We start from the raw sequence: 17,870 nt of genomic DNA, 5'->3' as shown, positions 1-17,870 counted from the left end.
GAACAGTTCAAATAATTAAATAATAGTAATAATGAAATAATTAAGGACTCGTGAACTTCATCAAAAGGAATAGCATGAACAATCGTTCAACATTGTCAGAGTTCCCAGTCGGAACCTCTCATGGCAACACCCCTGTTCATAAACCCACTGGCAGGGAGTCACCAAGAGCTTAGTTTGCAAGGTGCATAGAACTCTGTTTAGGACAAGTGACTAACTTCAAAAAGCCTTAGAAGAACTGAGCTCAATTATCCAATACCACTAGCTCTATGATGCATGAGTTCATACACTTCCTGTTTGGAGGGCGCGTATATACTCTACAATGGATCTAACATGAGAGCTCATGCATTATCGTAGCAACAGCTACATAATTGCCAGCCAAACAGATATGGTTTCAGCTCTCTGGCAAGGTAATAGAGCGCAATATAAAGTTAAGAATAAATAATACTGCTTCAACAAAAGATACACTACAAGGGGCCGTTTAATAGAGACCGTATGGTGGCTGTATCAAGGCCGTATAGCGGCTGTATCGTGGCCGTATCGTGGCTGTATAGAAGCCGTTTAATAGAGACCGTATGGTGGCCGTATCAAGACCGTATAGTGGCTGTATCGTGGCTGTATACATACATGTTACATGGTAAGGTCTCCTCCTAGTCGTTGGAGTGGCCTGCATCACACACATCGCGTTGGCGGCGTAACATATGTCTCCACTGTACTCGGTTGGTAGCCAAAGCTTCTGTTGTGTTGTTGTCGATGTTTTCAACACCTGTAAACTTAGCAGCATCTTCGAGTACGCAGGACTTCCAGTTCTTACGGGGTCTGCCCCTTGACCTCTTTCCATAATTTGGCTTCCAGTTCAACAGAAACCTCGGTAGTCTAGAGTCTGGCATTCTAACTACATGTCCATACCAACGTAGCCTGGCAGCACTGATGAAAGTCTCAACAGACTTGATGCCAGCCCTCCTAAGAACTTCTTCGTTGGTCACATGAAAGAACCATTTAATCCTAAGGATCCTTCTCAAGGAGGTTTGATGGAAAACCTCAAAGCGTTTCATCTGCTTTTTGGTGGTGTTCCAGACTTCAGCTCCATACAATAAGATGGTGAGGACAGCAGCCCTATAGATCCTGATCTTGGTTGGAGTCTTTATAGTTCTGCTATTCCAAATGTTCCAGAGCTGATGAAAGGCGCCATTAGCCTTCTGGATACGGACATCCAGGTCTCTGTTGATTGTCCCATCCCCACTGATAGTTGCACCCAGGTAGACAAAGTTGCTAACCTGCTCGACGGGTTCACCCTCAACCGACAGTTCAATACAATCATCCTTGATGAAAGGTCGCTGGGAGGCGCACTTGCTTACAGCCATGCATTGGGTCTTCTTTGCATTTATTCTGAGCCCAGCGTAGGAGCTGTAATGAACTAATAGATCAGTTGACTCCTGTAGGCCTTCCCCTGAGTTGTCCATAATAGCCATGTCATCAGCATAATCTGTGTCCAGAATGACCTTTTCCTCGACCGTCTTCATCTCTTTCTGCAGCACTGCGCCTTGACTGATGATCTTGTTGGTCTCAGCCAGAAATGCAGAAAAGTTTAGGCAGAAATTAAAGACAGGAGGTGCTTGAATGTCACCCTGACCTGTGCCTGAGTTAACATCAAACCAGTCTGTTAGCTCCCCATTAACCCTCACGGCACTCATGGTACCCCCAAAAAATGACTGAAATATTCTGACATATTTTTCAGGCAGCCCATAGTGTCTCATACTGCACCAAATAAAGTCCCTTCTGATAGAATCGAACGCTGCCTTGAAATCGACAAAATTAATGTAAAGAGGAATGTTAAACTCAAGACAGTTATGAATAATAGTTCGGAGAGAATAAATCTGATCAATACATGAGCGGTTCTGTCTAAATCCGCACTGATTTTCCCTGAGAAGACACTCCATACCAGCATGTAACCGCTTAAGAAGAATCATCTGAAAAAGCTTTGATGCTGTAGACCTTAAGGTGATCCCTCTGTTGTTCCCGCAGACTGAAGTGTCTCCTTTCTTCCCAATAACAATGATTACACCCTTTAACCAATCTTCAGGAACAGTCTCTTCTTCCCACACTTTCTTGAATAGACACTCTAGTTGATCAACTAGAGCACTCGCACCATACTTCAGTTGCTCGTTAGTTATCCCGTCCACTCCTGGGCTTTTGTTGTTCTTAAGCTTTGTCAGGGAATAACTAATCTCGTCTCTGGTGGGTGGTCCATCCGAACAAGAGAGAGAGTCAAAGTGGGGTTGGGGTGGTACTGTATCAAGGTCGGCAAGGTCGACACTTGATAATGGAGGGTTCAGAAGTTCAGTAAAGTGCTCCTTCCACCTATCCCTCTGCTGTTGGGGATCCGTGATCTTCCTACCGTCCTTGTCCCGGACACAAGATGCTTGAGGCTTCTTGTTCTTACCAGAGATCTTCTTGATCTTTGCCCATACCTCACGCTGCTGACCTTTGCTCGCTGCTTCCTCAAGATCAGTAGCTACTCTAACTGCCCAGTTATTGTCGTCTAGCTTGCTGCTTTTCTTGACTAACTTATTAAGTTTAGAATATTCTGACCTGTTAGCGTCCGAGTTTGGGTCTTTGCGCTTAAACTGTGCCCGCTGAATCAATAAATCCTTGGTTTTCCGTGACAGGTGTTGCTCCTTTGCCTTCCGGGGTCTTTTGCCTAGTACCTCCAGTGAGACCTCAGTGACGGTCTGACTGAGATTACGCCACATATCTTCGAGGTCGACCTCACTATCCAGACTTGCAAATCGGTTTTGAAGAGCCACATTGTACTCTGTAACCGTAGTACTATCCCTCAGGCGCTCAATGGCAGGCACATTGGGCCTGTTGGCGTCGATCTTTGTCACTGACTGAAGTTTGATTTTCAGCAGTCCTAGAACCAGATAATGATCGGAGCCGATGTCTGCCCCGCGACATACCCTAACATCAAAAAGTGATTGACGAAACCGCTTTCCAATGCAGATATGATCTATCTGATTGACGGTGAGCCCGTTGGGGGACCGCCATGTTCCCTTGTGAATGTTCTTGTGCTCGAAGAGAGTTCCCCCGATGACAAGCTGGTTCGTCGCACAGAAATCCACAAGTCTTGTCCCGTTGTCATTTGATGAGCTATGGAGTGATTCCCCACCGATGACCGCTTCACTTCCATATCTGTCTGATGTTACTTTTGCATTAAAATCGCCGAGCAGTAACTTGATATCGTGACGAGGTAGCCCATCAAATGTATCTGTGAGTGTCCTATAAAACTTATCTTTCTCACTCTCCTCTGCACCCTCAGTTGGAGCATAGGCCACAACAACAGAGATGTTGATTTGCTTACTATGCAGCCTAGCGGTTAAAACCCGCTCCGATGTGGGAGTGAACGATATCAGGGAGTTTCTGATTCGTTTTGAAAGACTGAGACCGACTCCCTGTCTCTTGATCCCGTCGACTCTACCGGAATGGATGAGTAGACTGCCATTGTCCAGTAGAGTGGTGCCAGATCCAGGCATGTGAGTCTCGGTGATCCCCAAAAGATCCAATCTGTACTGATCAATGTTTTGACTAAGTTGGTAGAGCTGTGTAGATGAGCTGACAAGAGATAGAACGTTCCATGTTCCAAAACGTAAAAACTGTTTGCAATAATTTACTGGATTGGATTTGTTGGAAGCAGGGTCAACATGGATGATCTGTTGACTAATAAATCTGGTCGGATGACGAGTACCCCCTCTTCTCATCAGGCGACTGGGGTCCCGTAGGCTTTGCCCAGCCTCCGTCATGCTGGAACCATCCGTCCTTGAATTGGAAGTAGCACTCCGTCCATTTGATGTGTGTGTTGTTTCAGTAGCGTTGTTATTTGAGGTGGAAGGGATGCTGGCCCTTCGCACCCGATGAACCGCATGCAGTCCTAACGAGACAGATGTCCCGGTTTTATTTTTCGACCTGTACTGGTCTAGAGCCGCAGTGTTCTGTTACCGTTCACCTGTTTTAACTGGAATCACCCAGAACAGGCTACTAAGCTTAACAGTGGCACCTCGAGAAGGGTGTGGCTCTTCACCACGCACTACGGATCTTGGGCTCGGAGAGGTTGTGTAAGACACTTCACGAGCCCCTGGAGTTTTGGAAAACCCCTTAACCACCGTGGCTGTATAGAGGTAATTTAATAGAGACCGTATGGTGGCCGTATCAAGGACGTATAGTGGCTGTATCGTGGCTGTATAGAGGTAATTTAATAGAGACCGTATGGTGGCCGTATCAAGGACGTATAGTGGCTGTATAGAGGCTGTATAGAGGCTGTTTAATAGAGACCGTATGGTGGCCGTATCAAGGACGTATAGTGGCTGTATAGAGGCTGTATAGAGGCTGTTTAATAGAGACCGTATGGTGCCGTATCAAGGACGTATAGTGGCCTGTATAGAGGCTGTATAGAGGCTGTTTAATAGAGACCGTATGGTGGCTGTATCAAGGCCGTATAGTGGCTGTATCGTGGCTGTATAGAGGTTATTTAATAGAGACCGTATGGTGGCCGTATCAAGGACGTATAGTGGCTGTATCGTGGCTGTATAGAGGTTATTTAATAGAGACCGTATGGTGGCCGTATCAAGGACGTATAGTGGCTGTATCGTGGCTGTATAGATGCTGTTTAATAGAGACCGTATGGTGGCCGTATCAAGGACGTATAGTGGCTGTATCGTGGCTGTATAGAGGCTGTTTAATAGAGACCGTATGGTGGCCGTATCAAGGACGTATAGTGGCTGTATAGAGGCTATATAGAGGCTGTTTAATAGAGACCGTATGGTGGCCGTATCAAGGACGTATAGTGGCTGTATCGTGGCTGTATAGATGCTGTTTAATAGAGACCGTATGGTGGCCGTATCAAGGACGTATAGTGGCTGTATCGTGGCTGTATAGATGCTGTTTAATAGAGACCGTATGGTGGCCGTATCAAGGACGTATAGTGGCTGTATCGTGGCTGTATAGAGGCTGTTTAATAGAGACCGTATGGTGGCCGTATCAAGGACGTATAGTGGCTGTATAGAGGCTGTATAGAGGCTGTTTAATGGAGACCGTATGGTGGCCGTATCAAGGACGTATAGTGGCTGTATCGTGGCTGTATAGATGCTGTTTAATAGAGACCGTATGGTGGCCGTATCAAGGACGTATAGTGGCTGTATCGTGGCTGTATAGATGCTGGTTTAATAGAGACCGTATGGTGGCCGTATCAAGGACGTATAGTGGCTGTATCGTGGCTGTATAGAGGCTGTTTATAGAGACCGTATGGTGGCCGTATCAAGGACGTATAGTGGCTGTATCGTGGCTGTATAGATGCTGTTTAATAGAGACCGTATGGTGGCCGTATCAAGGACGTATAGTGGCTTATCGTGGATGTAATAGTTGCTGTTTAATAGAGACCGTATGGTGGCCGTATAGAGGACGTATAGTGGCTGTATCGTGGCTGTATAGATGCCGTTTAATAGCGACCGTATGGTGGCCGTATCAAGGAGTATAGTGGCTGTATCGTGGTCTGTATAGAGGCTGTTTAAATAGAGACCGTATGGTGGCAGTATCACAGGCGTATTATAGTGGCTGTTTATACGTGGGGCTGTATTGGTGCTGTTAATAGAGACCGTATGGTGGCCGTATCAAGGACGTATTGGGGGGCGTTATTAGTGGGCTGTATTTCGTGGGCTTGTATAGGGCTGGGTTTACTAGAGGGTGGGGACCCGGATTATTTGGTGGGGCCGTATAGGAGGGGGGGGGATCACCGTTTTAGTGGGGGCTTGTTAAGCAGTTGGCTGTTTGTTTAAGTAAAGGCTGGGTTTTTTTTTAAATTTAGGTAGGGGGAGGAAAACCCCGGGGGTATTTGAGTTGGCCGTTTTCCAAAGGGGGGGGACGTGTATTTAGGTGGCTTGGTTTTAAATCGTTGGGGCTGTATAGGAGGGGGCTGGTTTTAATAGGGGCGGGTGAAGGGTCCGGATTATGGTTGGGGGCCGTATAGAGGGGGGGACGGTATAGTGTGGCTGTAATTCGTCGGCTGTTTATTTTATATGGGGAGGCTGTTTTAAATAGGTGGGAGGGGACCGTATTGGGTTAGGGGTGCCGGTTAATAGCGGGAGGGGGGGGGGACGTTTAAGTGGCTTGTATCGTGGGGTGGTCTGTATAAGGGGAGGGGGGGGCTGTTTAATAGGGGGGGGAAGTGGTTGAACCCGTTATGGGTTGGGCCGTATCAAGTGAACGATCCTAGGTTGGGGCTGGTTAATCGTTGGGCTGTATTTTTGAGGGGCCGTATTTTCCTGTGGGGGCTGTATGGGGGAGGGGTTTAATTTTATTTAGGGTGTCGGGATCCCGTATGGTGGGGGGCTTTGTATTTTCCAAGGGGCCGTTATAGCGGGGTTGTTATTTTCTGGACTGTATAGGTGGTGCCTTGGTTACTTATTGGTGGTGGCCTGTAATAAGGAGGTAATTTAATTTGGGGGGGGGGGTTGGGGGTGGGGACCCGTAATGGGTTGGGGGGGGCCGTTATATTTCATGGACGCTATTTTAGGGTGGGCTGTATCGGTTGGCTGTATAGAGGGGGGCTGTTTAATTAGAGGGTTTGGGACAGTATGGTGGGGAGGCTTGTTATCAAGGGGGACAGTTTAGGGGGCCTGTAATTCCGTGGGCTGTATAGTGGGGCTGTTTTAATTAAGGCGGGGAGGACCGTTATAGGTTTGGGCCGTTTTTATAGGGGAGGGGAACGATAGTGGCCTGTATCCGTGAGGGGGCTTGCTAGCTAGAAGGCTGTTTTATTAGGAGGGGTACCGTTTATGGGTGTGGGGGGGCCGGGTATTTCACAGGGTACGTGTTATAAGGTGGGGCTGTATCGTTTTGGGCTTGTATTAATGTTGAGGGTGGTTTTACTGAGGGGGGGGAAATCCCAGTGTTAGGGGGTGTTGCCCGTAACTTTCAAGGGGACGTATAGTGCTTGTTATCGTGTGGCTGTAATAGGAAGGGGAGGATGTTATAATAGGGGGGGGGAGGGGGGACCGGGTATGGTGGCCGTATCACAAGGGGGGGGGTCGTATTAGTTGGGCATTGTAATTTTTCGTGGCTTGGTATAGGGTGGGCTGGTTTAATAGGAGATCCGGTATTTTTTATTGGTGGCCAGTATTCAAAGGGGGTGTACGGTATAGTGGGGGGTTGGGGGGGGTGGGCTGTTAATTTCGTGGGGCTGTTATGGAGAAGGGCTGTTTTTAAAATAAGGTAGTGTGGGGGGGGGGGTGTGGGGACCGTTATGGTGGCCCGTTATAAGAGGGGAAACGTATATTGTGGGCTGGGTTCGTGGGGCTGTATTAGGGAGGCTTGGTTTATATAGAGGGAAAACGTTTATGGTGGGGGCCGTTTATAGAAGGGGGGAATCGTCTTGTGGGCTTGTTATCAGTGGCTGTTTTAAGGAGGCTGGGTTTAATAGGGGAGGGGTTGGGGGGGGACCGTTGTGGTGGGCCGTTATTCCAACGGGGGCGGACAGGTATAGGGTGGGGGGCTGTTATAGTGGGCTGATTTAGAGGGGGGGGTGGTTTATTTAGGAGGTGGGGGGACACGTAATGGTGGGCCGTTTTTATTTAGGAAGGGGGAAGTTTTAGGAGGCTTGTTATTCGGTAGGGGGCTGTGTTTAAAGAGGGGCTGTTTTTAATAGGAGGGGGGGCGGGGACCGTATGGTTTTGGGGGCACGTATTCAAGGTCGTGATTAATGTGGGGCTGTATCTGTGGCTAGTATAGAGGGGGACTGTTTAATAGGGAAGGGGGGGGTGGGTTGGTGGGGGGGGGGGGAACCGTTATGGTTGGCCGTATAGGAGGGGACCGTTTATAGGGGGCTGTTTATCGTGGGGCTGTATATGAGGATGTTTATAATTTGAGGGGTACCGTTTTTTTGGGGTTTTGGGGCCCGGTTTTCGGAGGGGGGGGAACGTATTTATTTATGGGGCTGTTAAGACGTGGCTGTTTATAGGAGCTTTGGTTAATCAGAGGGGGGGAACCCGTATGGGTGGGGGCCGTGGTAAGAGGGTTGACGTTTATAGTGGCTGTAATCGGGTGTGGGCCTGTTGAGGGCCTGTTGGAATTAGAAAGGGGGGGGACCCGTATGGGGTGGGGGGCCGGTTATCATGGGGGTCGTTTATTGTGGCTGTTTTTCGTGGCTGTATGAGAATTGGGGGGCCGTTATTGTGGCTGTATAGGGAGGTAATATTAAATAGGGAGGGGTGAACCGTTAATGGTGGGCTGTATCAAGGCGTAAAAGCGGTTGTTATTCTGACTGTTTTATAGTGGCTTGTAATCGTGGCTTGTATTAAGAGGTAATTTTAATAGGGGAACCGTATTTGATGGGCCGTTTAATCACTAGTGGGGGGTTAACGGTTTAGTTGGGCTGTTATCGTGGTGTTATTGAAGTGGGTTGTTTAATGGGAGAAACCGTGTTATGTGTGGGGCCGTTTATCAAGGGGGGGAAGTTATTTGTGGGCCTTGTTATTTCTTGGCTGTTAGGAAGGGGCTGTTTTTATTAGGAGGGAACAGTTTTATGGGTGGGGGCCACGTATAGGAGGGGGGGTATCGTTTTAGTGGGCTGTTTAATCGTTGGGCTGTTATTAGAAGGCTGTTTAATTGGAGGGGGGGGGGGTCCGTATGGGTGGGGGTCCGGTTATTCCCAAGGGGGACATTATAGGTGGGCTGTTATCGTGGCTGTTATAGTTGGGCTGGTAGTTAATAGAGGGGGGGACCCCGTATTTGGTGGCGGGCCGTTATAGAGGGAATAAACGTATTTATGGCTGGTAATTCGTTGGCTGTTATTAAAGGAGGCTGTTTTTAATATAAGAGAACCGTTTTATTATGGGGGGGCCGTATTCAAGGGGGGGGGGGAGACGGTATAGTGGGGCTGTTTTCGTGGCTGTATAGAGGGGCCCGTATATTTGTGGCTGGTATAGAGGGTATATTTAATTAGGGGAGGGGGGGGGGGGGGACCGTTTTATTTTTATGGTTGGCTGGTTTCACAAGGGCCGTTTTAAAGCGGTTGGTATTTCTGACAACTGTTATAGGTGGGCCTGTTATCCAGGTGGGGCTGTATAGGAGGTAATTTTTAAATTAGGGGGACCCGTTTTTTATGGGTGGGGCCGTATCAAGGGAACCGTATTTTAGTGGCTTGTATCGTGGGGGCTGGTTATTTATAAGAGGGGGGGGCCGTTTAAATAAAGTGTGGGACCGTTATGGTTGGCTGTATCCAAGGGCCGTAAAAAGCGGGTTGGTTATAACTTGGCCCGGTATCCCTGGCTAGTATTTTTAGAGGCTGGTTTTAATTAGGGGAGGGGGGTGGAAACCGTTATGGTGGGCCTGTAATTTTCAAGGGCCGTTTAAAAGCGGGTTGTATTACTGGGGGGCACGTATCCTGGCTGTTATTAGAGGGCTTGTTTAATAGGAATGACGTTAATGGTGTGGGCCCGTTTATCATTAGGGGGACGTTTAATTTTAAGTGGGCTGTTTATTCGGTGGCTTTGTATTGTAGGTGGATGTTTAATAGAGGAAACGTTTGGTGCCCGTATTTTATAAGAGGGACGTATTAAGTGGCTGTATTCCGTGGCCTGTTTTAGAGGGATTGTTTAATTAGGAGGGTACCGTATGGTGGACCGTAAATTCAAGGGGACGTTATTAGGGTTGGCCGGTTGAATCGGTGGGCTGGTTTGAATATAGAGGGCCCGGGATTTGTGTGCTGTATAGTGAAGGTAAATTTTTATTAAGGTGGGTGGGGGGTACCGTATGGTGTGCTGTATTCCAGGGCCCGTAAAAGCGGTTGTATTCTTGGGGGGACTGTAATGACAGTGGGCTGTATTACGTGGGCTGCTGTATTAGAGGGCCGGTTATTGGTGGGCTGTATAGAGGTATATTTTTTATATAGGGGGGGGTGGAAAACCGTTTTATTGGTGGCCGTATTCAAGGGGAACGTAAGTGGGCCTGTATCGGTGGCTGTAAATAAGGGAGGGGGCCAGTTTTTTTAAATCTGTTGGGCTCCGTTAATAAGAGGTTAATTTTAATTAGAGGGGGGATGGGTGTAACCGTTTATGGTGGCTGTTATTACAAGGGGCCCGGTAAAAAGGCGGTTGATTATGTCTGTATAGTTTGGCTGGTATCGTTGGGGGCCCGTATAAGTGGCACTGTATTTCGTGGCCTGTATGTAAGAGGGGCTTCTGTTTAAATATAGAGGACCGTTTTTTATGGTGGCCGTTTTATAATCAAAGGAAGTTTTAATGGGTGGCTGTATAGTGGAGGGTCATTTAATTAGAGGACGGTATTGGGTGGGTCCGTATCAAGGGGAGTTATAGTGGCTGTAAATGCCGTGGCTGTTATTAGAGGCTGGGGTTTAAATATAGGAGGGACCGATTATGGTGGGTGCGTATCCATAGGGGGAACGTTTTTTATAGTGGGCTGTTCTAATCGTGGCTGGTTATGATATGGGGGGGGGCTTGTTTATAAGGATAGGGGGGGGGGAACCGTATGGGAGGGGCCGTTTATTCAAGTGGGGGGGGGGTAACGTTAATAGTGGGCGTATCGTGGGGCTGTATAAAGGGCTGTTTAATAGGAGGGGGGAACCGTTTTATGGTGGCCGGTTTATCCAAAGGGGACGTATAAAGGTGGGGCTGTATCCAGTGGCTGTATAGAGGGCTGGGTTTAATAGAAATAACTAACCCGTTATGGTGGGCCCGTATAGGAGGGACGTTATAGTGGCTGGTATTCGTGGCTGTTTAATTTTAGGGAGGGGTGGGCTGGTTTTATTAGAGGGGGGGGACGTATGGGGGTTGGCCGTATTCAAGGGGGACGGTATAGTGGGGCTTTGTATAGTGGGGTTCATTTTAATAGGGGTGAGGGGGGAACCGTATTTGATGGTGGCCGTTTTCAGGGGACCGTATAGTTGGGCATGTTATCACTTGGATGTATTAGAGTGGCTGTTTAATAGAGGGTGGGGTGACCGTTTTTTTTTTTTATGGTATGGTGGGGGGGGCAGTTTTTTTATAGTGGGGTTAATTTGGGGTATGGGGGGGCCTTTTAAAGGGAAAAGGGGGGGCGATGGGCTTATAGGGGGGTTTAAATAGGCCGAGGGGCCCGTATGGCTTTTGGGGGGGCTTTTTTTTGGGCGATGGTGGCCGTATCAAGGCCGTATCGTGGTCGTATTGTGGCTGTATATGGCTGTAATCTGTATAGAGGCCAAACCTAATCTCCCCATTGCCCAGCAATACTCTTTGATAACGTTACAGCTAATTTTATATTATCATAAATTACAGCTGCCATGATATTGAAGTAAAGGAATAAGAAAAAGTACATGGAGTATTTCAGGATTTACAAAAGAGGATCAAATCCAAACTCACTAACTCAATTAATTACGAATTTTAACAGTCCTCTCGCTCAACACCAGTACCAAATTAAAAATATTTTGTTTTTATGTAATTTGTATGATTGGTTAAGGGTGGACACTGGCAATCGAATATCGTGAGGCCAATGATAAATATGATTAATAAGTTTTATCCGGACTAAGAAATTTCAGATCAGAAAGCGCTTATTTCTAGGTAAGTCCTGAAAAAAAATGAAATAACGACCTGCATGCCAACATTGTTGGGGGAAAAATATTACAAACAACTTAATAGCAATTGCAGGAGCATCATACATGAGACAGATTATATACATTTTTGGAATACACAGCTTGATAATTTTAATAATCAGGAGAAAAACAACATCTACTCCTAATTTCAAAAAAGTACTTAACTTTAGGCAGTACTTATTATTTACAGACTGCTCAGCGTATATAATTTACCTAGAATCGATCGAGCAATTTTTACTAATGCTTATAGGACAATATGGAATTCCTGTCACGGGAACAAACTTCGACACACCATTTCAAAAGTACTAAAAAACGACAATTTAAATAATTTGTTAGTTGAAATTTTATAATGATGTTTATACTGTTGAAGCTTAAGATAAGAACTATTATATCAATCCTGGAATCCGCATACACTCCCGCATTATATACTCTTTTCATTTCAGATATATCAACTGATCAGCAATGGAAAAATATTTGGACAAATGGCAAACAGATATTCGAAGATATTTGCGCAACGGCAGAAAACACCGACAATGCTTCCTAGAGCACCAAACATACCTAACTAGCAAATAGCCCGAAAAATCAACCTGGTCCCCAGCGGTAAGAAACAAACACAGCTCAGACGACGTGACTGAAAGTTTAAGTGTATAGGGCTGTTGGAAGAGGTAGATTGGAAACTTATTTGTTCGCCACAGCGACAATATACACGCATCATCAATTTCGGAACGTGGTGTAGTAATGAAAAGTCACATTCCGAATAGAATGTCCCCAAATGCAAAGGCAAAAATGCAGGAAAACTGGAGGGGGAATGTGTACTTTCTCATCATTTGTGCGGACAGATTCCTTGTTAGCGATAAAGAACATGAGAATATTGGCGAGGACGGGCAACCTGGGGGAACAGAGAACCAGCAGTTGAGAGCCTCTGAATGGAACATTCAAAATTCAGTCAAACAAAAGAAACAAGATAGGGGAACTTGATTCATGTGTACGGATAAGGATGCACAATTCTCAGTTTACTGCCTATCCTAATTTTTAGTAAACGGTTTAAAGAGGAGTTTCAACTTAGTGAGATGACCGAATTCCGGTTAAGTGATGGGATCGGTCACAATCATATTTGAAGAGGACGATTTCCCGAAATTGTCACCAAACAACTTGGCCGACATGTTAATCGGAGCAGACTTATTCTGAACAAAACTATTTTTCTCGTTTAAGTAAGTTGCTGTGTCTGCGCGGGCTGAAATAAAAACACTGACACAGATATGGGACGTTCTACTTTTTTTGCTGCTTTGGTGGGGCAAGAAAATGTAACTCAGGTCAGGCCTTATCATCTTTAGGAAGAGCTTCTGAAGAACTGTATCGAGTACAGAATACCAAATCTGGATACAATCAAGATCTCATGAGAAAGCAAGGAACATTTTACTGAGCCATATGGGCCACAGAAAGAGACACGGTGTGATAAATCCAAGTGGCAGGTTTAGGACAATGGATTGTGGATGTCAACAACAACTTTAGAGGTCGCATCAACTTTTGAGCCGAAAAAAGGTAAAAAACGTGGACAAAATACCGGGGTTGTAAAAGCCCTGAGGTCCATAAGCAGATATGTATGGGGTTGGAAATTAACCACACAACAAAATGATGTGTTAATTTTCAAATGAGAATCTGTTGTGGATCAACGGACCCGCCAGGGGCGGGAAAGACTGTCATATTTGTGTGGTAAAGATAATACAACTAAATCAATCTGATAAAACAATAAAGTAGTTGAATTTTAAAAAGTTTACAAGGAAAAGGGTACCAATTTCGCAGCATTATCAAGATGCAATTGAATAAAGCAAGTAATTGACTACAAATGAATATGCACTAGTGATAATGGTAATCCCAACTCGCCGCACAACGAGCTGATCTGATTACAGAGATTTGTGCAGTGTGATTATTGTGGAGATAACAGGTATTCAACAAATACTACATATTTAACGATAGACTCATGTACTGAGTGTTTATCATTTTGTTTGTAGATGATATACAGACAGTAATTGATTGGAAAACCACAGCTGAAATGTGGAGTGAACTGAGTAACAAGTTCTTTAGAATTATCAGCAGATAAAATGTGTGGATAGCATGAGGATGTAATGATTCAGGCTGGTGGATATTAAAACACAGATACAATTTTCAATCAAGCTATGTTTTTTACTGATATATAGCCCTCATACAGAGTACTACTTTATCCTATGAACTTAGAACTACAGTAGATTTATTCGAATATTTTGTCTGTAATAGAAATCCATTTGTTAAATTATGCACTTTTGAATCAGAATATTTTGGAGGTAGTTTTTACCTACACATTACCAGACACTTTATACACGGTACCATTACCTGTAATACCATGTGTTTAATGATTTCAATGTTACTAGTATTATGCAGGTATTTAATAATGAAATTAAATAGATTGTGTACTTGCTAGCATGAATTAAATTATTCTGATATAGGTATAGTACAGACTTATGTCACTAGTAGTGAATGGCACTAGTGTAAGAACAGTGGTGAATATGAGATGTGGTTAACACTGAAGGAAGATTGAGGAATTGCAGTGGTTCAAGTGGGGGATATTTTTCGCTATGGCCCTGTAATAGTACTGCACAGAGTGGGGTACAGTGTGGATAACCTGTCTACACTTTACTTAGCGTTATCCAGAGCACGTGTTTACTGCTCTGTTGTTATAATCCCAGATAAGGGTGAAACATTAGACGATAAACCTCACATGTTACCTTTGTTAGATAAACTGAGTAGCTTTGCTCGTATTATACGGCATTAAATTTTATATTACTGTGTAATAACGTTGGTGGGTGACTAGTTCTATTTTTCAGAAACATGTATACAAAGCCTTTATTAATGCGTGAACTATTTGACGATTTTTGAAATTTCGACCCAGCCGGGTTTCGAACTCGCTACCTCCGGGTTAAAGGGCCAAGGCTAACCAATTGTACTAACCAATTACGCCACTGAGGCGACATTTGTACAAATATATTAGGCTAGCAATTATGACTTGCAGATAATTTCACCCACTAACTTAAGTATTATTATTATCTAATTGTGTATCCTTTCGTATCCTTTCTGAGTTATTGCTAGATATTACAGTGTTTTGTATCAAAATGTTTACTTTTATACAATAATATGAATGGGCCAGAATAAACATAGAATAAACAAAGTGATTACATTCGTCATTCGTGGTTTGGAAACAATAAAAAATTACCCCAAATAATGAAGAATGTAAAAATATTAAAAACAGGACTAGTCTGCCTAACCTATTGGCTATTAGTATTTAAATTTACTCACTATAGCAGAAATAGTATGGAGTCTTTTTTTTACTAAGAGTAAGTAATTAACTTACAGAACAGAAAACTAGATTTTGAGAATAACAAAACATTTGTCCGAAGAACGTAGCCATTACATACATCCTCGAAAACCGATAACAGATAAGATCAATTCATAATTGTGGACTAAAAATGACGTATAAGATGAAAGATCGAAGCTCACTGCTCAGCACGTTGCGCAAGTCAAACTCTCAACGAAAGCAAAGAGAAACGTAAATTTCTCGACTTTATAAGTAAAAAAACTTAAGTGCGAAATATGACTTAAGTTTTTGCACTTAACTTTAAGTCTCATTTCGAAAATACTTTTTGCTTAACTTTTTACTTAAGTACCATTTTTCGGAAAGGACCCCCAGAACAGAAGTGAGAAGGCAACTAAATTGTCCGTAAATATTCGCGCGCGAAAAGTGGCATGCAACGTATGTCAACAAAATCTAATAGGTTTATTTATAATAACCTGCCAAGACGCGCGCCGAGTTGGACTTGATCGACGTTGTCATACGTTGTATGACCCGCCGCGCACGAAGTGCGCGGCTCCCCCTGTAGCGTCGAAGACACTATAGTGAAGCGACCGTGGGGGTCACCACGTGATACAAGATCGACGCGGGTCGAATATTTGGAACAAATCGCAAATATTTTACGAGTATCAGTTAATCAGTATCACCCGTTAAATGAAAATCCAAAGACGGGTATAAGTTAATAATGTAAATGAAAGTTGAGAGTTTGCTAATAGTAATGGTGCGTGGTGCGTACTGCGTCCTCAAATAATATCAAATATTGAATGACGCACAGTGACGCACTATAGTTCTCTTCAAAACAGTAGACCACCGGTTTCCTTCTCCTGAGAACAGTAGTGCACCAGTTCTCTTCAAACAGTAGACCAATTGGGTCCTTCTCCTGAGAACAGTAGTGCACCAAATACCAATTCTCCTCAAAACATGAGTAGAGCATGATTCAGTGAACCGTTTCCTTATCCTGAGGATAACTTGGAGCATGAACAGATTCCTTCTCCTGAATAAGACAATGTTTCACGCCCAGAACATGACTTACGGAATTCAATTGAGTGCCCTGCCGGTATTTTTGACTCTTGTTAACACTAACAGTAGCATGCTCGTTCCCGGCTCCAGAATGGTTGTAAGGTAAAACGCCAGCACCCTCAAGAGAACAATGTCAATAACCTTCTCTGGATTTCTATGCAGTTCATACAGTTCTACAGTTCCATAGGTATACAAATGTAAATAAACCTCTTAAGCTCACATGCAAGTAAACTACCTCTTCCATCATATATATATTCATACTAGAAGACGTTTGGGACTGTTTCTTGGATTACCTACTTGGGAACAGAGAGAGGCAAAAACACTAATATTTTTTTAACATTTTATGGTATTGCAGCAGTATTTTCGGTAATTTCTAATAAATTTTTATACCGATAAAAATATGTTTTATCTAGACAAACAGATAACTGTTTTTAACGAATTATCGGAGATAATTATCGGTTACGATTATCGGAGTGGATAGCCTAGAACTACCTGAAGGCAGCTGTACTCGGCAATAAAGATTCAATAAACATCAGCTAATTGGACACTAACCTGTAACCACCACCCTTATCCCAAAACATTACCTGAAAACAACCCAAAAAGATTTTTACAGCATGTCATTGAATTAATCGAAACTTATTAAAATTCGTAAGCCGTGAACTATTTCAGTCAAGGTTTTTATTCCTTATACATTATATTTATTACTGTTTTTACAGTTTAATTTAAAGCACACTTGGACATTTTGATTTAGACCCTAAATCATTAACATTAATATTATCTTGAGGCATGGTTAATGGTAGACCATTGTTAATGATTTGGCCCGGTGCGCGCTACTTCGAAGAAATTTAGACGAGTAACATCCGTCAAGGTTAATGGTTATTGGTTATTGATAGTCACATCTTTATAATTCTTAGCTTTGTATTGTTCCCATTGTCTCATATCTGCTATTGGGACCCTGGATAAAGATCTGGATAGTAGGATTGGCAAGGCATCCTTACAGAGACAAAGATCAGAATCCTGAATCAACAGAGAATCTGTATTAACAGTATTGCCTTACGTAAGCGAGACATCCAGCCATGTGCACCGGATTCTAAGAGGATTCTAAGGAATAACTGGTTCACGAAAATAAGCAATGAAACAGTTCTACTGCGTGCTGCTATCACAAATATTGCAACCTTCATCTCTAACAACAGACTGCGGTGTTTTGGACACGTGACAAGAATGCCTCAAGAACAGCTGTCCAATAAATTGCTGAAGTGGAAACCGAAACATGGAAAAATATCCAAAGGCAGACCTCGAAAGTCTTGGCTCGATTGTGTTATTGTGTTAAAGAGTACAACAAGACCGCTACTGGATCAATCCCCAACATCGGACACGTGATCATTTTAGCAGGAAACATTAGTCAGACTGAGACAACGTATACCAGATTGAGGAAACCGTTACAAGTACACGTGCTATCAACTCAGGACCTCAGGTCTGCCTTTTCTGATTTGATGACCCTCCTACTACCCACCACCCTTGACCCTTTATAACCATCTACACCAAAAGTCGTTAATTGGTACTCTGGTGAATGGATACTCAGGATCACAACAACACACAAAAGATACTATGTACTACCTGCCATAAATTATAGAGTAGGCGAACTTTATCCACAGGTTAGTGATCAGGCGGTGGCTCACACTCTGATGACATCTCTTTTTGGAGATTTTCGGACTCTCAGACTTCCTATGACCTAGTTGAGTGTATACAAGTGGCAGTACAGCAGTACCACAACCGAGCGCCCTCCCTAAACGTTTAGAACTCCCGGACCTATGTTGCAAGCCTGCTCCTTGAACA

At 44.1% G+C, this 17,870-nt stretch overlaps 1 protein-coding gene across 1 annotated transcript in view; it reads right to left on the bottom strand.

Annotated features, from left to right (window-relative positions):
* Positions 1 to 279: 279 nt before the first annotated feature.
* Positions 280 to 17,870, bottom strand: part of LOC134818053 (uncharacterized) — a 23,151-nt gene continuing 5,560 nt past the window's right edge. The window contains exons 4-5 of the mRNA XM_063827462.1: positions 1,631 to 3,609; positions 280 to 290 (exon numbers count right to left, since the gene is read on the bottom strand). Coding sequence (XP_063683532.1) covers positions 280 to 290; positions 1,631 to 3,609 — 1,990 coding nt within the window. The remainder of the gene's footprint in view (positions 291 to 1,630; positions 3,610 to 17,870) is intronic.

The sequence above is a fragment of the Bolinopsis microptera genome, chromosome 7 (genome assembly GCF_026151205.1).
Source record: "Bolinopsis microptera isolate Bmic1 chromosome 7, MBARI_Bmic_1.0, whole genome shotgun sequence".
NCBI lineage: Eukaryota > Metazoa > Ctenophora > Tentaculata > Lobata > Bolinopsidae > Bolinopsis > Bolinopsis microptera.
This window is presented reverse-complemented; position numbering and strand designations above follow the sequence as displayed.